Here is a 20381-nt window from a genome sequence, read left to right on the forward strand (position 1 = left end):
GTATATAGACATATGAGGGAAAAGTTAAAGAATCGAGTCAAAACTTAAAAGGCAAGAGATAATTAAATTAAATAGATGATCAGAACAATTGTTTCCCTGATGAGAGAAGAAAATTGGCTGAACAGAAACACGTTTTTTTTTTTTTTTTTTTTTTTTTGGTTTTTGGAGACAGGGTTTCTCTGTGTAGCTTTGCGCCTTTCCTGGAACTCACTTGGCAGTCCAGGCTGGCCTCGAACTCACAGAGATCCACCTGCCTCTGCCTCCTGAGTGCTGGGATTAAAGGCGTGAGCCACCACCGCCCGGCCAGAAACACGTTTTTATCAAGTTGGCATTATTCAGAAGAATCATGGACTGTGATCCAGTAAAGAAATCCTAATGCTGTTTGCCTACCACCACAGGCTCCACCTGTCCCTGAGTGAGAAGCAATCCCTAGCGTCTCCCCAGCAGTGGGTGTATCTACAGCTTGGACCTTTGGTCTTCACAGCAGCACTCTACTTAGTCTGATGAGATTGTGAGCGGTGAAACCCCAGGAGGCAGTAAAGTGATGGCAGGATTTGGATTTCATGTGAGCAGTCACCATCCATTTTGTGAAGGAGTCTTGTTCATGACCTTTACTGAGATGCATAAATAGATCTGTGCCAGTGAAGAATTGATTTTAACTTTAGAGGCCTTGGAGTATTGCTGAAGGGAAGTCATTTTGTACTTGGTAGTCCTTAAGTACCATTCTTTGACCATCTAGTTCCTAGTGATTCTAAGACTTCCTCCTTTGGTGCATGTATCATGCCTGAAGTACTTTACAGCTCTGGATACATAAGTCAGGTCGTCCCTCTTTAAAGCACAGGTTGCCTATTTAAAGACTACAAGATTCTGCTGGCTTCAGAGAAAATGGGTTGTTTTGAAGCTGGGTAATGAGCTTTAGTGGATGTCAAAGATGACTTGGATTGCTCAGATTCTGAGATCTGTGTTCTATTCAGTGTGTCTACGAGCTAATGAAAATGAGAACCAGAGGTAGTAGGTAGGTAGCAGTTTCCTCCAAATTAATTAAATATTCCTCTTAAAGTTAAAAGATGCACTGGGGTAGCATAATGTAATACTTGTCTAATATTTGGTCATGCAAAATTAAGCTTCAAATGAAATTACACTTCTCTGTGGCTTCATAAATCCTTCAGACAAAGAAATTGAACCTTTGCGTTCCACTCAAATGTACACTCCTGGTTCTTCCTCAGCTGCAGTAAGAAAATACATTCTCTGTCACTCTTGAAGAAGTCTAGCTTTTCGTAAGATGGTACTTCCTGAAGGCACACTGCTCCTTGTACAAAGTGGGTCATTTACTAGAGACTGTTGCTTCATGCTCGAGTGAAATACATACATTACATGTTCTTGTGCTTTCATACACTTAAACATTTTTTTTTTTTTTTTTTTTTTTTTTTTTTTTTGGTTTTTCGAGACAGGGTTTCTCTGTGTAGCTTTGCGCCTTTCCTGGAACTCACTTGGTAGTCCAGGCTGGCCTCGAACTCACAGAGATCCGCCTGGCTCTGCCTCCCGAGTGCTGGGATTAAAGGCGTGCGCCACCACCGCCCGGCCACTTAAACATTTTTAAGTGAAATAGGATGATATCACTTCCCACTTCCCTTTCCTCCCTTTAGTCCTTCCCAGTTACCCTCACTTGAATCCTCTCATGCCCCCTCTCAAGTTGATAGCGGCTTTTTCTTTGATTATACTTGTTACATATACACATCCCTGTGTATGGAGATATATATGTATATGTATATATAAAAACTTGCTGAACCTGCCTTTGTTGGTGGTGTGTATAGGGATGACCACTCTGCGTTGTACAACCCATAAGAGGATAAGAGGACTCATTCCTAAGAGGCTAATTCTCCTTCTCCCAGGTGTCAGTAATTGCCTGGAGTTCTTTGTCTAGGCCTGGGCGCTTGTGATCTTTTCCTTCCATGTTAACATGTCAATTGATATTGCTATTGTTTCAGTCTTGTTTATACAGCCATTTCTAGGAGAGACTGTTTCATAGCAGACTTCCTGGGGTCACAGCTCTAGAAGCAGTGGGACCTGGGAAAATGGAGCTAATAAATGAGCTGGACTAAAGTCACATGAAATAGCCAACTTTTTTCAGGTCCTCAGACAACTTATACTCTGAGGGTTGAGAAAGTCACATGAGTGAAGTTCTCATGGTTTCAAACTATTTACAATATTAAGAACAAACTGAGTGTGGCAGAAACATGTTTTTCCATCAAGGCATAATTGTATAACAACAGCAAGCAATAGTGAATAACTGAAATAAATCCACTTCTATCTGCTACATGTCCGAGGAGCATGAAAACACATTCCAAGAACAATTCCGTGTCTTGAAGAAGCTGAGTTCACAGGACTCTTGTCTGGTTTTCTTACAAATACTCAGAATTCTCTTCACACGACTCCATTCCTGGACCGTCTTCCAACATCTTACAGTTTTTTTTTTTTACCCCCTCTTCCACTGTGTTCACTGAGCCAAAGATGCAGAAACTCTGATGTAGATGTATCCGTTGGGGCTGGCTCCCCGTGATCTGTTTGCTCTTTGCATTGTGTCCAGTTGTGACTTTCTGTGACAACTGCATTGGCTGGAAAGGAAGCACTGAGGAGGGATGGCGGCGGGTGGGGGATGGCAGCTGTACTTCTCTGTGGGTAGAAGGAGAAGATATAGAGTGTAGTAAGGCATGAAGCTGGCCTAGTAAGTGGAGGTAGTAGATTCTTTTCTAGGGCCCATGACCTCAGCAGCCTAGAAGGTTGGCTAGGTTTCCAGTACCAGGCATGGTTTCCCTCCTTTGGAGTGGGCTTTAAGTCCGATTGATGAGGGCTGATGGTTGTTGCCGGTGTGTAAATGCAGCTTCTCACCTTTGTGGGCCTTTTGCTGTGCTGTCAATCATGGTTCCTAAGCGTCGCATCTGCTTGATTGCTTCTGTTTCTTGGCAGCTTGCAAGCTTGCATAGTGTTTCCTGGAACCATGAAAGCCAGACCTCAGGATTTTAGGTCAGATCCAGCTCGTGAGTCACGTGTCCTAAGTGTGTGATGTCTCCAGCAATAGGGGCAAAGAACACTAAAGTTACTTGATAAAGCCTCAAGGAATCCTATTCTTTTATATTTACCTAAAGTTACATTATATATTATATATATATATATATATATATATATATTTATCATGTATAATGCGCATACACATATTTGCATAAACATACTCAATACACATGCATGTGTGTGTCTTAAAGGAAATTAAGTAACTTGGATTGACAGTGCTCCCTCCAAGTTCCATAGACTAAAAAAAACTCCAGTACCAGGAACGAGAAACTGCCTCATTTGTGAAAGGGTGAGGGTTGTCCAAGTGACTCCCAAATCACTATGGTTTATCAGTACAGCCCTTGGTTGCCTCTTGGGTTGAGGGAAGGCCTTTGTTGCTGCAGTTTTCAGATACTTTTATGTGCTTTGCAAATAGTGTTAGTAGAATCAGTTTTAGGCCTTTATTGTGTACTTGTAAACTATTTTTTCATTACTCCTTTATAATTTGTTCTAGAATGAGAGGCTTCAAGCATTGCTTGGAGATAATGAAAAAATGAATTTGTCAGATGTGGAGCTGATCCCATTGCCGTTAGAGCCACAGGTGAAAATAAGAGGAATCATACCAGAGACAGCCACACTGTTTAAGGTAAGTCTGGTGGGTTGTCACTGTGTTTAGAATCCGAGCAGAATTGCCACCTTGGAAAGTGAAAACATTTCAGGGAAGAACCGAATTTCACTTGGTAAATGTTAGATTAAAAGAGGCTGCTTTATTATTTTTCATTTGTATGTTTTGTTATTCATATTATTGTGATTGGATTCATTTTATTTATATGAGCATTATGCCTGCGTGTATGTATGTGTACTGCCTGTGTGCCTGGTGCCCTCAGATCAGAAGAGGGTATTGGATCCTCTGGAACTCGAGTTGCAGATGGTCGTGAACCACCTTGTGGGGGCTGGGCCCCCTGCAAAAGCACCAAGTGTTCTTAACTACTGAGCTACCTTTCTGGCCTGTTATTATTGTATCTTTTGTGTTACAATTATAGAGATATTTCTAATGAAAATATGTCATATTTTTGTCTCTGAAACTTTATTTTTTAATATTTACTTCTTTGAACAGTATTCAGAGCCACAGTTACTATTCATATACAGTAGATTTTAAAGGTGAATTTCAAGGCTTACATTATATATTCAGTTCATAAGTTCAAATGGCTAGATATCAGGCCCATTTACCATTTTTTTTTAAACTTAGCACAGTCCTCATTCCTGTGTTCTTTATATTTCTTTGGTTACATTTTTAAGTAGCAGTTGTCTTTATTCTTAGCAGTGTGCCACATGTTCTCTTCACTGGCCACTGACTGTACAGTAGAACTTGAATCAGATTATCAGGTTTCCTGCACCTGGTATCATCTGGGAGGCACTGTGGGTAAAGTTTTGTGATTCTAGGAGTAACAAATTCCCCCTAAATGCCTGCCTTGAGGAGATTTCTAACAGGGTCCAGAACAGATGCTACAAGCAGCTAAGGATGCTATCTGAGGGATATTCATTGAATCTAAACACACCGAGTTTGTTAGTCCATTCCTTTATTCTTCTAAGTCAATTCTATCTACACAGTTTCTTTTCTGATCTCACACTTAGCTCCTCTCAGTCCCTCCTGCTCTCAGTCCCTTCTGCTGTTCTCTCATGTCTATCTAGTTCTTTCTGTCTCCGTCCTCATCTTTATTCTTCTCAATCCATTCCCCCAGTGCTCCCTGAGAACCAGTATATATAAACATGCAGTAATTTTTTGGCAAAGCAGTGTGAGGCTTGAAGTTTTCAGGGTCAGAGGTGATAAGGATCCACACATAAAGCAATAAATGTCAGCTTCCAATTACAACCCCCCAAAAGGGGAGTTCTCTGGTAGGGTCAACTAAAGGCTAAGATCAGTTAGGGGATGTAGGAATAGTACCTGGCTGAGGAGGAATTAAAACTTAATTCTCACAAGAAAGAAGCTTGACACCTATCACAGGCCTGACCTTGACAGCAGTCTCCTTGGGTCAGTGGGAAGTAACTACCTTAACTCAGTAACTAGCAAGTAGCTAAAACATCATCCCAGGAGTGTGAGCAGTAAATCTCTTAAGTTAGGGTCTTGTGTAAATAACCCAGGGTGAAGGTAAGGGGTTGAGGATTTAATTGCTTGTGGCTATTTTCTCTGTCTGTGAGTGAGATGAGCTAATGTTTATCTGTGTGCAGTTTTGTCCTTGGAAAAAGGTATTTTTGCTGAAATACTTTTGTCCTGAGAATGGCCCTGGACAGATGTATGTTAATGAAAAAATAAACGCAGCTGGGGACAGTTGTCCAATTACCCCAAATGTATAAGGAGAGTTGTGCCCATGATTGAGATACAATCAAGAGATTACATGTACATATAACATAGAGATGCACGGTAAATGGGGAGACTCATAGCTGTTATTGCACAAGAAGTTTACAACAATTAACAGCCAGTTCATTCAAAAGGCAGTAATTCCATAACGTCTTGTGTGATGGTTTCCTCTAACAGAACCCTTAGTTCTGATAGGTTGACCTTCTGAACACTAGTTGTCACTGCTGTATACTCTCATGGACTTTTGCTATCAGCGGCTCTCAGTATAGGAGCACACAACCATAAGCTTCACTGATATCCTTTCCTATCAGGTAAGGAAGAGCTCCTAGAACATGATAGATGAGACCATCTAAGGCAGAACAGGAGCTTTCTAGTGGTGTGTTAGAGAATCCAGTCCAGCTGAGCTCATACAGCTGCACAAGAGCTTCCTCATACAACATAACCATACTGGAAACATCTATTGTTTTAAAATGCTTTAAGAGTTTTTGTTTTGTTTCTTTCTTTGTTTTTGTTTTTAAGTCTGAGTTTTACTGTGGCCTTGAAGTTTTGAGTCTCCTGAATGTGCATCTCCTCACCATGTTTCGTGACCCATCATGGTGGGCCAGTGCTCTGCCAATGAGCTACAACATTAGCCTCTTAATTGCCTTCAGTTTTAAATATTTCTCTCAGCTCATTTAATTGGCTTTGAAATTTATTAATAATTTAACAATCTGCAACTTAAAAATACTGATTTTATAACCTACTGTTGGATAATACTGGTATACACATTGCTTTATTCTTACATTCTGCTGGGGGGTTGAAATACAGAAAAACAATACGTGAACAGTCTCTGTGTGAACTGCATTCATATGGAATAAACCTGCAGGTAAAACCCAATGTCCCTTTTTTCAAAGAACCAGTCAGGAGCAATGTCTTAGAAAGGTATCTGGGATTTCTTTTGGTCAGGGTAGAAGAATCCAGGAGCTTTAGAATAGGAGCTGGTGGCATGTGTTTTCCACAGGTATTGGATGGATTCCCAACTCACGTTCTCCTCAGTTACAGACTATTATAATATTGTCTTCTGTGCACAGAGTAACGCCGGTAGAGTGTCACAGGACATCTTTCTGATTCAAATATCCAGTCCTGTTAGTTCCCCCTCCCCCTTCATTCTGATGTGTACAGGCTTTCTTGAAAATTATGAGTTTTAGCTTAGGCATAGTGATGTGAGGTAGTTACTATTCAAAGCTAATGAGTAGTGACTGTTACACAAAGCGCTAGAGTAATTCTCAGCTACTGCAAATCATTTGGGTCATCGATACCATGAACTAGAAAGTGATGATTATATTCCTTAGACTGGCCCTGTACTAAGCATATGTTGAGGCTTTTGCATTTTGGGTGGGGGGGGGGTTAGGATTCCTATTATATTGTTATAAACTCTTTTCAGCTGAAAAGGGTAAGAACTTCTTTTCCCAAGGTTTTTAGTATTTTGTAGACCTCATCCTGGTAGCCAAAGCTGCATCCTGGTGTAGCGTAGACTACCTCAGGCACTGAGATGGGTACCGCATGTGCAGTACAAGTCCTCTGCCTGCCGTGGGTGTCATGTGTTCTTTCCATTTCAATTTGGTTTTACAGCAGCATATGCAGAGCACAACAGAGGTCCTCTGCTCCTCCTCTGCCCACTCCTTTGGAAGATGGCTCCAGGTCCTTTGCTTTCAGGCTGTCATGGAGTCAGCTAGAGCTGATTTACAAAGACATTTCAGCAGGGCTGATAACAGGACACCCCAAGTGAAGGTGGTTTGAAGTTCAGATTGCTAGTCCACCGGTGTTTCTGTTACATAGCTTCTCGGAAGGGGTTTTTGTGACTTTCCCCTTATTTTTGTAGGTGGTCTTCAAGCACACAGCAAAGCTGCGTTTTCACTGAAGAGCTGTGTGTCCTCTGCTCCTTCTGTCTGTCCCCAGCACTATGCAGTTTGCTTGTCCACTTGTCGGTTCTTCCTTCTGATTCTTTTTATGATACTTGAATTGTATACCTCATTGAGTACATTGGACTCATTTGTGTTATAAATCTCTCCAAATTTTCATTTTATATATTTTTTTCCTTTTACTAATAAAGACCCATAGTCTCTCTCAGAATGGTCTCGTCACCAGTTGTCTCCACTGTGGTAGTCTTGGGATGCTTTGATGTGAGGTGTTGATGATTCTTCCATTTAAGTTTTGACTCATGTTGATTTAAGCATATAGAAGTTTTGCAGCAAGGTTCACAGGTATTTATAATATCAACGTGCAAATGGATTTTGAGCCTCAGAGATACTGAGTTAGTGGTATGTAATTAGCATTAAAAACTAGCATTCTTGAGGGCTGGAGAGATGGCTCAGAGGTTAAGAACACTAGCTCTTAACTCTTCCAGAGGTCCTGAGTTCAATTCCCTGCAACCATGTTTTGTTTTTCACAACCATCTATAATGAGATCTGCTGCCCGCTTCTGGCCTGCAGGTGTACATGCAGGCAGAACACTGTATACATCAAAAAGCAACAACAAAAACTAGCATTCTTGACTTAGATCTTGCCCATTTTTGAGTGGCATTCTTTCATATTATTGCTCCAGTAGGTTTTTGACACCAAAACAACATGAGGACATATGGACATATATTCTGAGTCAGCTCTGCACCTGGCACCAGAGATGTCAGGCTTGGGCTCCCGAGGTTTCCTACTGTCTTAGTGAGGGGTAACCTTGGTTTCCAGAGGAGGAACAGTTTAAAGAATCCATATGGGTCACTCTGCTGCTGCCTGTGTGCATTCCTGTCCGTTCTGGTCTAGCTCCAAAACTGATCTTTCTCCCACAGTCTCCTGGCTGTTGCCTTGCTTGTAGTTGGTGGCCTGGCGCCTGCATTTCTTTCTGACAGCCAGTTCGTTTGTTGAGGCCCTGCGCCCGTGTGTGTGTGTATGTGTGTGTGTGTGTGTGTGTGTGTGTGTGTGTGTAGCGGAGTGGCAGCATTTCCTTCTGCATGTAGTAGATTTCTGTTCATTAAGTTCCAGCCCATTTTTCAGGCAGTATCTTTGCTTTGCAGAGTGCTCTTATGCCTGCGCAGCTGTTCTTTAAGACAGAGGACGGAGGCAAATACCCAGTTATTTTCAAGCATGGCGATGACCTGCGTCAAGATCAGCTGATTCTTCAGATCATCTCCCTTATGGACAAGGTGAACGGCACTCTGTGCTGGTGGGGACAGAGCCTTGTTTTAGAAACTGCAGTTTACCATGTTCACAGACCCAGAAGCATTTGTGTCGTTAATCACAATGCTGCGATGCTCAGCACTCTCTACTTTACTTTGATCGAGCTTATTTTCGTCACTTTGGAGAGGTTCTCATGGGAAGTGGGATTGCACATGTTCCATACACTGTTTTTGCCAAAGTTCTCATGGTTTCAGACTTAGTTGTCTAATGAGCTAGATCTTTGCCGAATGCCATCCCAGTCTCCAGCTTTTAGAGAGACATGGGTCCTCTTTGTCTTTGCTTCTGCCTTCTATGTTACTGTGTCCCAGAAGGTCAGCGTGAAGCGTTAGGAAGAAAAGTGATGTTTATTGTCAGTGTATGATATTCAGAATAGATGAAAATGTGTCTTATCACCCAAACAAATGAGTTCATTTTGACGCTGAGAGTTATGTAATGTAGTACCTGTAAGATTTCCGTCTGTGTCTTCATTGTAAGCCTGTGCTCTGATACATGTCCATGAGCCTGTTTCCAGTCTAACATTCACTTAATGTGTTTTATCTTTCAATCCAAAGCTGCTCCGGAAAGAAAATCTGGATCTGAAATTGACACCTTACAAGGTATTAGCCACTAGTACAAAACACGGTGAGTTCATTTTACATCGTGATCGCTTTCTTCAGTTTCCAGTCAATACACTTTGCCTTTGTAAACTGAAAATCCTTAAGAAAGTTAGAGAGTGACTTACTCAGAACCCCGAAGACGTGTTGGGTTGTCCTTCCCATCTTCCTCTCCTCTCCCCTCCGCCCTTTTCTTCTTTTCTTTCTTCTCTTCCCCCTTTCTCTCTGTGTTCCTCTCCTCCTTGTTCTATGTGTTCACCTACTTCTTTCACTTCCTCGTCCTTCTCTCCTTCCGTTCCCCACCTCTTCCCTGCTGTTTTTACTTTTCACATTGGAATCTCTCTGCCTTCCTACTGGCTGTAGGTCACAGTATTTTCTCATATCTGTCTGCATAGTCCTCTGGAGAGTTTCTGAGGCCCAGAAAGGCCCTGAACCACACTCGGCTTACAAAAGCCACTCAACAAGTGCATTTGTTATCTGCTGCATTTTACAGTATGTACGTGTGTCTGCACATGTACACCTTTGTGTACACACAGAGTGCGCCTGTAAGTCTTTGTGCTGTTGGATAGTTTGACACTGGCTGATGCTCAGTATGAATTATAGAGATCAGCACTTCCTATATGTTTTACCTCTCCATTTCCACTCCCATGTCTGGTGGTGGTGATGTCGTCTTCTCATTTTCTCCTCAGCGATCTTTCTGAAAATACAATTCTGTTTCTATGTGCCTTTTTGCTTTCCTGCATAAGTTTATTTCTAGCTTTTCATTGCTCTTGGGACAAAGACAGAGAGGAGGCCACCTGACCGAGTCGGGCCTTGCTGACAGGCCCCTGTAGCTGTGTCCAGCCGTCCCTTTGCTCCTGTCCCCATTTCACAGTCTTGGTTGTGGTGGGTCCCTCGCGTTTCTCTGATGCTCTTTCCATCTCGGGGCTTTAAGGTGTTGTGATCAGTATGTGATGATCATTTCCTATAAGCTTCACTTGTTAACACTCAACTTTTAAAAACGTGGCCCCAGTGTCTGGTGGCTTTGGATTCTTGTGTAACTTACATCTCCCTCCTCGACTTCATAGTGCCCTTTCATTTATAATATGTATTCCAGTAAAACTTGAGCTTTAACTGTATGTATAGTTGGGGATAAACATCTTTTTCCCACATACGACCTAGTTTATACTACATGATAGAAAACTAGTAAATACTTGTTGAAGTGAATGAATGTAGGGTTTTTTTTTTCCCCCATATCTGTACTCTGCAGGAATATCCTTTGTCCACAAGTTGTTAGAATGTCAGGGCCACCAAATCCAGATGGTATTTGGTGAATCCAGAAATGGTGCTGCCCCATCACTTAGTTTTCCCCGTGTTTGTTGTTACTGCTCCTGTACCAGGTTGACTGGTCCTCTTCTTACTCTGCCCACTTTGCACACCGTTGCCTTCCCAGTTTCTTTGCTCATCTAGGGAATTTGCACATCCCTTTCTCTCGTTTTCAGGGCATCATAGAAGGTGCAGTGAGTGGACAGAACTGGAATTTAAAATGATTTTTAAATTTGTACTGTTGTTTTAAAGGTATGGAAGGTTGCTAGGTTTGAGGAATATAGTCTATTACCTTGTGTTCTTCATGTTAACTGATGGAAATTCTTCTAGGGAAACGTACAGATGAATCAGACTAATTGAAAAAGTTACCTAGTAGTTCTGTGAACAGCATTAAGTTAGTGCAGTGGCCACAGTCCTTCTTTCTCTGGGAACAGAATAGAATGTCCACTAACGGGGAAGGTATGCCCAGCAGAGCCTTGGTTTCCTCTGGCTGACCAACCTACATGGTACAAACAGCATGTGTCAGACCTTCCTGACGGGCGGGAGTGTGCCCAGCAAGGGGCTTCATGCCGTGTACCAGACCTTCCTGACGGGCAGGAGTGTGCCCAGCAAGGGGCTTCATGCCGTGTACCAGACCTTCCTGACGGGCGGGAGTGTGCCCAGCGTGGGGCTTCATGCCGTGTACCAGACCTTCCTGATGGGTGGGAGTGTGCCCAGCGTGGCGCTTCATGATGTGTACCGACCTTCCTGATGGGCGGGAGTGTGCCCAGCGTGGTGCTCATGCTGTGTTTCTTTCCACGTAGGCTTCATGCAGTTCATCCAGTCAGTTCCTGTTGCCGAAGTTCTTGACACGGAGGGAAGCATACAGGTAAAGACATCCTAAGAAATGCTCACAGCTGATGAAGGAGGACTCTGTTAAGATTAAAGTGTCCTTTTCTTACTCTTCTTTCTGTGAGTCTTAGTTCTCCTCAGAAGTAAGAATTATTGTTGTTGAAAGTTATGCTCTTAGTCATTTGGATGCTCAAGCCCTTACACTGCGTGTGGCACATAACTGGGCTCAGTATCTATAAACAGATACTCACTGTTTATAAAATAAAGCTCACTCCCCAAACATACTATACAAACTAAAACTTAAAGTTGCATTCTGCTCCAAAATATAGAACAAGTGCAATTTAGCCATTAATTGATGAACATTTTAGTTATTTCCAGTTTTTGTTCTTAAAACAAAAATTTTTCTTCAAACATCCATTGTATAGTTGTGCCCATATTATGGCAAATTTTTTATTTGGGGAATTTTTTTTCTTGCCCCCCCCCCCCAACCCCCAGGAAACCATGCTTATTTTATCCCCTTAGAAGAGGTCGCGTCCGCGTCATTTTCCCCATTTTTCCATCTGGCCCTATTGTGTGTCTTTTCACTGTAGCAAGCACTGGTATGCCTTGGCTGCCTTGGTTCCCTTAGCCATCAGATTGTCCAGAGGTGTTCAGGGCACCTGTCCGTAAAGGTGTTGGTTGTGGATGCTGCCTTTGATGACAGTTTTCTCAAATGAACATTTCCTCTGATGATTCCATCCTAGCAGCTCATGGCATTGTTTTTTCAGAGTCAATTGAATTCAAAAGTTATTTTCACCTTTTCTGTCTCCATTCCAATTTACACACACGAGCCTCCATCAGGAAGGTCCGGCACACTCCTCATGACCAGGTTTCTAGCTTTTGGAATCTCAGTATTGCTTTCCTTTGCATTTTCTTGCTTGAGTGGAAGGTTGTGCATTTGAAGGTGCACCTGGTAGGCCTCCTGTGAAGTGCTCCTTCACATCATGTGCTCTTGTCCGTATTTGTGTGCTTGTTGATTGATGTATAAGAATTCCTCGGGTACTCCAGGTCCAGATCCTTTGACAGGTGCCTGAGGTGTCGGGAAACTGAAAACAGAAACCCGTGGCTTATGTGTGCTGTGGGATTTCCACTTCTTGTATTCAAGCTCCCCCATAAAGGGCGAGTCTACCTGTTAACGTGGAGGAAGTAACCCAGAGGTCTTCAGGCTCTTGCACCAGCATGGATTACAGAACACTGCCATTGCTGTGCTTACACAGCCTCAGACTGTCTTCTGACCCCAGTTTAGACTCAACACTTGGCCATCAGTCATGATTTTGTAATGCCTTAACTGTTCACATGTGTTAAGTTTGTAAAGTTGCACACAACGTCTTTTCAGAACTTTTTCAGGAAATACGCCCCAAGCGAGACTGGACCCAATGGTATCAGCGCAGAGGTCATGGACACTTACGTCAAAAGCTGTGGTGAGTGTTTCTGGCTACGTTTCTTCATAGATGCGTGAGTGAAGAAAGCTGGCCATACTGATGATGCTGTATTGATTCATAATTACAACATGTTAAGATCAAAATGTTTCACCAGAAAACAAGGGTGGAAGGTGGTAAAAGAAATCCTTGGGATTTTGAAATGATAGAGGTGACCAAGTATAAGTGCTCTTAATAGTAATAGGTTCAGGCTTCCCCTCGCTTAGTTTGCTGCTTGGCCATCTTGGAGCCTAGTAATTCCTGCTACAGTCTCCCTGTTTTGAGTCATCATTAAGTAAAGTAGTTAGTGGGGAGGTCAGAGGCAGGGGTACTCAAGGGCAATCATGACTAGCTGAACAGGGATGCCACAGCTTCCTTGGTTATTGGGGAAATTGCTGAAGCTAAAGGAGTGCAGATTACTTTTGTGGTCAGTGGAGTGTGTGACTTGGCGCTGAATGTGTCTTTCCCACTTCTGTTGTGTTCAGCTGGCTACTGTGTGATTACGTACATTCTTGGAGTTGGAGACCGGCACCTGGATAACCTTCTGTTGACAAAAACAGGTAACAAGTCAGTAACATTAGAAGACAGAGTTTCAGCCGGGCAGTGGTGTCTCACGCCTTTAGTCCCAGCACTCGAGAGGCAGAGGCAGACGGATTTCTGTGAGTTTGATACTAGCCTAGTCTGCAAAGTGAGTTCCAGGACAGCCAGGACTGTTACACAGAGAAATCCTGTCTCAAAAAACAAACAAAACAAAAGAGAGGAAGAGGGAGAGAAAAGAAGATGTACTTTTGTATATGGTGATTTTTCTTTTATCCTAGAATCAATTTAAAATAAATTGCAATACTTATTGATAAAGTATAGGTTCTTTAAAAGATTTGTAATGCATTTCTTCATTTCTGTATGTGTATGTGGTTGCACACGTGCCGTGGTGTATGGATGGATGTCAGAGGACAACTGTCAAGAACCAGTTCTCTCTACCTGCCGTGTTGGTCCAGGAGATCCAGCTGAGGTCATCCTGAGGGTCCATGTAGAGAGTGCCTTTAGCTGTTGAGCCATCTCACTGGCCCTGGATTCTTAAGTCCCTTAAAATGGGGCATTGGAAGGACACACAGGGAGAAGCCCAGACTGAGTAAGAGCACTTTAGCAGGGAGCCTGTGAGTGACCCTCTAGTCCCATCCTGCATGCAGAGCTAATGTAGAAAGCGATGTATGTAGGCAGCCAGACTCCTCTTGAGCATGTCTAGATAAAGTGTTCCCTCTCCTATTCTCATAGGTTTCCTCACTTCAGCAGCTATCTGGTGGTTTTCTTTCTCCATGAGGCACAAGGAGTGATCATTCCTTCCTCCCGTCTTCGTGATAACTTAGTAACCCGTTTGTTGGTTGGTTCTCAGTCTTCTTTCCTCAGCCTCCCAGTCCTGGGATTCCAGCTTGCCCCACCTCCTGATCTCTAAGTACCGTTGGTAAACCTCCAGCTCTAGACGTCCCTCCATTCCTTTCCTTCAGCCGCTTCCTTGACGTCTAAATCACACAGGACCAGCTACTCTCTTCAGTGATGCCTCCCTCCAGCCCTGCTCCTCCCCTCCCTTCCATTTCAGCAGGTAGCAGCCCAGGCCCAGAAGCCCACTAACATCTCTCCGGGCCTCATATCACCATCTCCCTTGTCCGTAAGTCTGTTCCTCAGCTCTGGGACCCATCATTAACGTGCCGGTTCTGCATTTCCTCTTATTGAGGCCACCAACCTAAAATCTGTCTGCACGTCACATCACTCCTGCCACAAGACAAGTGTCCTTGTTTCCTCTCTCTGGACAGGTCTTTGCTCAGATCCTTACAGGGCAGACTTTGGTTATTGTCTGAGCTGAGTTAGGATGTTCTTAGCGAACCCGGAATTATTTGCTCAGTAACAGCGTGTGCCTTACCCTCTGTCACTCCGTATTTATTACTTCATTCTGTCTTCTTTATGTTGGTTGAAGGTGTTTGTTACTCCAACAGGGATTTGTTAAGTACCTGCTAGAGGCAGGGCACTTTCTGAGGACTCCTCAGTCATCTCCCAGTCAGGGTGCAGGACCTGTGAGAGCAGGGGCCTGTCTGTCAGCACCATGACTCTAGGGCCACAGGCAGCAGTTTGCTAAGTGACAGGAAGTCGGGGTTGGAGTAATGGGTAGCTAATCATCTCTGCTCTTCCCTGTAGTCCTTTCTTTGAACTAAATAATCCCAGTGTCTGGAGCTTTTTGCAGAAACTAGGTTTTCAAATTACTGTTTAAAGCCATCTTTTCTCATATGCAGATGTTTTTTGTCTTTTTGCATTTCTCTGATTATGATAGCCAGAATTTAATAGAATAGTTGAATGTAATCTGACCAATTGTTAATATTCTAACCCTGTTAACTTACTCACTAATAGGATTTCCATATTCATTTTGAATTATCATATGTGAAATTTATTTGATTGAATTTATGTCTGGGATACCATGTTCCTGTTTTGACCAGTCTCTGTAGTAGTCAAGACAAAGGACACTCTCTGGTCGTGACAGAGGTTCTTGACTAGTTTAACATTTTAGCAGAAGGATATGTGTAAAGTGTCGTGATGTGTTGGCGAGCATTCTCATTTGGAAGACGTTCTCTTGTGTCTCTTCTCTAGCTCTCTGTCAGACTCCAGGGGCTCCCGACTCCTGCCCTGAGCTCGTTTACACCCATGTACTTACTGTACACTGCCCAGCACCCATCTCATACTTCTTCTCTCTGGGTTTATGTGCTTTTTGTTTCCATATTTGTTTGTCTTATTGGTATTCTTTTTTTTTTTTTAATCTCTTGATTTTTTTTTTTTTGTTGTTGTTTTCTTTTTCTTGCTAAGGTGGGAGAGAGAAACGGGAAGTTGGGTGAGTAGGAAGTTAAGGAGGGAGAGAAAAGAATGTGATCAAAATATATTGTATGAAAAAAGATTTAAAAAACCTCTAGAAGAAAACTCAGAGGGGAAAAAAACCTTGAAATAAACTGGAATAGCAATTTTTTTTGACCTGTTGTAGAAATAAAGATTGTGAATTTTTAGTTTTAAGCCTATATCAGTTTCCACCAGAGGGCGCTTCAAGTTTGCCTTTAGATAACAAACTTCCATGAAATATTCATAAAGAACATTCTTTTTTTTTTTTTTTTTCTAAAATGCAAGGTGTTTTTTCTTTTGTTTTGTTTTTTTCTTTTGAAGGGGGCTGGGTTTCGAGACAGGGTTTCTCTGTGTAGCCTTGGCTCTCCTGGAACTTGCTCTGTAGACCAGGCTGGCCTTGAACTTATAGAAATCTGCCTGCCTCTGCCTCCTGAGTGCTGAGATTAAAGGCATGCATCATCACTGCCCACCTGTGGTTGTTTGTTTGTTTATTTAAATTCATCTGCCCAGTAATTCATCCAGTTATATCCTGCAGTAAGCATTTTAAGTCTTCCTTACTAGGGAAATTAATTAATTAAAATATAAGTATAGGTAAGCATAAGTCTAGCTGGGGTATGGTAACTCACACCTGTACTCTGAGCACTGGGAAGACTGAGGCAGGCAATGGATCGCTATAAGGCAAGTCTGCCTGGACTGCAGAGTAAGTTCTAGGCCAGCCTACTCTACAGGGAGATGTCTAAAAATATTAAAAAGTTAAATAAAATAAAAAATCTAAAAGAAAAAGAATACCAGAGAAATGCTTTCAAAATTCTCAGTTTAGAGGGCAGATGGTAATGTTTCAAGGCAGTTTCCAGTTACGTTATCTACAAATAGTGCTATGGCTGATTCTTAACAAAGTAAATCTTGACTGCTGGTTCATGCAGGAAGTATATTTCAGTTCTTTTATTTTAAAATGCTTCATTTTGATCATCGTCCCTTGTTTAGTTTTGGTCCATTATGCCGTGAACACAAATCTTAGATCATGTTAGAAGTGGAGAACTTGGGGTTCTCTTATGTAGCTGCCATGTCTCAGCAGCTGATGTGGACTGTCTGTCTGTCCTAGTCTCTTGGCCAGCAGACCAATGTTCAGAGTGAGGCTCTGCTTTGATGGTGGCGGCTGTGCAAAGGAGTCAGAGGTCGCCTGTCACCTCTGAAGTTCCCGGATGTGAGAGGTGGAAGGCGTCCCAGGGAATATAGATGGGCTAGGAAAGGACTGGCTAGGAACTCTAGGTAGGTGTGAAACAAGGTGCTTCAGTGAATATGAATAATTAAAAATACGTTTAAAGGTAGTGTGCTGAAATGCAAACCATGAGTCTCAATTATGGATCTCCCTAAATTTTTATTTCTTGGTTTGAGGACTTTTAGCTTGTTAGGTCTTTCCTTAGTTGAGCAGCAGAGGGCACTGTATATCCACCATAAAATTGAAGGCCTTTATTAGAAGACCTTGTAGTCAATTAATGAGATTTTTCTCTTTTAAGGGATTTGAAATCATGTTTTACTTATTACTGAATTGTTATACCATCCTGGAAAAAGCAGGAAGCTACAAATTTAAATTGGCATGAGATCAAAATGGGGATTTTTGTTACTCAGAGTTGATGTATGTGTATGAAACCATAGCTTAGTCAGGGAGATCAGTTGTAGTAGAACATGTTTTAGTTACTGGTCTGTCGCTTTTGAACACCATGACCAAAGCAACTTTCATAAAAGAAAACATTTTATTTGGGGCTTGCTGTAGTTTCAGAGGCGTAGTCCATGACCATCAGGGCAGGGAGTGTGGTGGCGGCAGGCAAGCAGACAGGCCTGGCCCTGGAGCCAAGAACTTGCATCCTGATCTGCAGGCAGCAGGCATAGTGACTGGGCCTGGCATGGGCTTTTAAACCTCAAAGTCTACCCACAGGGACACTCCTCCTTCAACAAGGCCACACCTCTTAATCCTTCCCAAATAGTTCACTGACTGGGGCCCAAGCATTCAAACATGAGCCTATCAGGCCAGTCTCATTACAACACGACAGGACTCAAATGAAATGAGACCCGAATTTATCATAACTCTTGATAAAGAATTATTTTTTATTTTTACTTCTGGAAATTTGAGGAGAGGTAATCAAGATAACTGAAGAACTTGTTCATTGCTTATGATATATAGTCTGTAAATAAACTAACTTAAAAGTGCACATTGGATGCTAGCAATCTTGGCCAAATGGGAACTTACTTGTAGGTCCTAAAACAGCCCTCCCGCTCCTGAGAAGCCAGTGGTTTCTTTGTGTGTCTGTCTCAGGTCTTCAGAGTGACCTGCTTCAGGGCTTCTGTCAGAAAGCTCAGTTAACGCTGGTCACTGCTGACGTAAAGGGACAGTTTTTTAGGACATCTCCCGTCCTTACCTTCCCTATTACACTTTCGTTCTATGTGTAATTAACTTTGTTAGAAATTCTGAGGAGAAAAGGCTGACTTAACAATGAAGGTGTTTTTCTCTAAAGTAAAACTCTGATGCCTCTGGGCTACTTACCGTCTGTCTCCTTTTCTGGGCACAGTAAGGTTAGAACCCTTGTCCTGGTTGTTGTGTGAGGCTGGCAGATGGCATGGTCCAGGTATGCTGGTTCTGTTAACACCGTGGGCTTCCCTCAAGGGTGAGCTGCATTCTGACTGAGATAAGAATGACCCTGTGGCTCACACAGTTAGTTGGATTCACAGTTTTAGAGATAAGAAAATAGCTCATATATTTAACAGTTCCTTTTGTCTGCTGCTTTTTGAATGATGCTTCAACAAGATCTTGATGGCTTATGAGAAAATCATTTAATCTTATGACTGATTTAGTGTGATAATTTCTATTCATCAGATAAGGTATACTTTGATATTTCAAAACAAGTAGAATGTGTTTAATTTTCCTTTTTTCAGAGTATAGTATAATTTTTAAGATTCCCCACCCCCACCCCGGGCGGAACTTGATTGTGGAGTCAGGTATACTGCCATTGTTACGGGTGGTTTCATTAGTTTAATTTGGTTCCTGTTCATAGGAAGCTCATCTTACATTAAAGGGGAAATGATTAGCAGATAATTGTCTGTACTAACTTGAATTTCTGTATCCTACCCTTTCTTAGAAAATCATTAATGCAAAAGTGTTTCCTTGGCTTTAACTGTGTATGAGACTCCACCTAAGAAGAAACACTGGTGTTAGTACATCAGCTGCCCTGGGAATGCAGCCGGCCTGAGCCTATGTCTCATGACAATGGCGTAGTTTGGGGCTATATTTTTGTTTCTGAGTTTACTGATAAAACAACAAGAACAATATAGTCACATAGGAAAGAAATGAAGGAATTAAGGGAAAATGATAAAATGGTTGCATGCAAAAAGAAGCTCAGCTAATTGTAGAGTAGAGTGAGAAGGGTAACTCTAGAGCTGGGATTCTATAGGATCTTACAAGTTAGACTCTGGATAAGCAGGCAGCCGAAGAGCTAGGATTCTGTAAGATCTTACGGGTTAGAATCTGGATAAGCAGGCAGCCGAAGAGCTGGGATTCTATGAGATCTTACGAGTTAGAATCTGGATAAGCAGGCAGCTGAAGAGCTGGGATTCTATAGGATCTTACGAGTTAGGATTTGGATAAGCAGGCAGCCGAAGAGCTAGGATTCTATAAGATCTTATGAGTTAGAATTTGTATAAGCAGGCAGCTGAAGAGCTAGGGTTATATAGGATCTTACGAGTTAGAATTTGGATGAGCAGGCAGCCGCACAAGATGGGCAAATAGCAGGGCTGTCAGGCAGTGTGGGACAAAGTGCATATGATTTTGAGATTGTCTACCATTAAATGTTTGATTTTAGCTGTGTACGTTTAATCAAAGAACTACAATAAACTAGTCCTAGAATAAGTTCACATTACTCAAATAACATTTAATTAGATCCTCATTGACTGTCTTGTACAGATAGAGAAGTTAGTTACAGTGAGTAATGGTTTGTGTTTACACACTTTACCTCTTGGTTGTTTCATGTGATAGATTTCTTTATGACCACACTTCTTTAATGTCTTAATTTTTCATTTTATAAGGTGCATTTTTTAAATCAGTGTAAGTTTATTTTATAATAGTTATAGATTAACTTCTAAAAGAATTTCCCCTAGTATGTATGAGGATGGATTTTCTTAAAATTAATAGCTTCTTTTTAAAATACATGGCTCTTTGATTGTAAAACTTAATGAGATTTCATTGTTAGAACCATGTGCCCCTTACAGTTGAGCCTTGCCTCATTCTGTGAGAGTTTTCTTACATGAGGGATAATAATATAACCTTCATTTACAAGCAGTGATAAACAGCAGGCCTTGGAACTCCAGTAATGCTTGTAAGGAAATGAAGAAAATTGGACACGGTTTCCTGTAACAAGTGTGGTGCTCATTAGCCAAACCAAGCACGATGGAGTGTGTTGAGAAAGGCAGATCAGGTTGGTCATCTGCCCCAGTTCGGAGTCTCAGGAGAAAGGACACTGGGAACAAGGCCATGTTTACGTAGTTCAGGACAATGAGGGAGAGCTTGTCTACATCTTTAATATTGTAAGCTCATTCTTCACCATAGGTAGCTAGCATATGAACAAGGGCTTGGAGAAGCGCTCATCTTAGGGTGGTACTTGGAGGGAAAGCTGTGAAATCCTTATCATGATTACCTGTGTCCGTGGATTGTAAG

At 42.1% G+C, this 20381-nt stretch overlaps 1 protein-coding gene across 2 annotated transcripts in view; it reads left to right on the forward strand.

Annotated features, from left to right (window-relative positions):
- Pik3c3 (phosphatidylinositol 3-kinase catalytic subunit type 3) overlaps positions 1-20381 on the forward strand; it is a 94642-nt gene that overhangs the window by 53748 nt on the left and 20513 nt on the right. For both annotated transcript variants that reach the window (XM_052741743.1, XM_052741742.1), the window contains exons 16-21: positions 3563-3694; positions 8454-8582; positions 9168-9237; positions 11318-11382; positions 12721-12805; positions 13288-13362. In XM_052741743.1, the coding sequence (XP_052597703.1) occupies positions 3563-3694; positions 8454-8582; positions 9168-9237; positions 11318-11382; positions 12721-12805; positions 13288-13362 (556 nt within the window). The remainder of the gene's footprint in view (positions 1-3562; positions 3695-8453; positions 8583-9167; positions 9238-11317; positions 11383-12720; positions 12806-13287; positions 13363-20381) is intronic.

Source organism: Peromyscus californicus, unplaced genomic scaffold, assembly GCF_007827085.1.
Source record: "Peromyscus californicus insignis strain IS unplaced genomic scaffold, ASM782708v3 Scaffold_17__1_contigs__length_78620276, whole genome shotgun sequence".
NCBI lineage: Eukaryota > Metazoa > Chordata > Mammalia > Rodentia > Cricetidae > Peromyscus > Peromyscus californicus.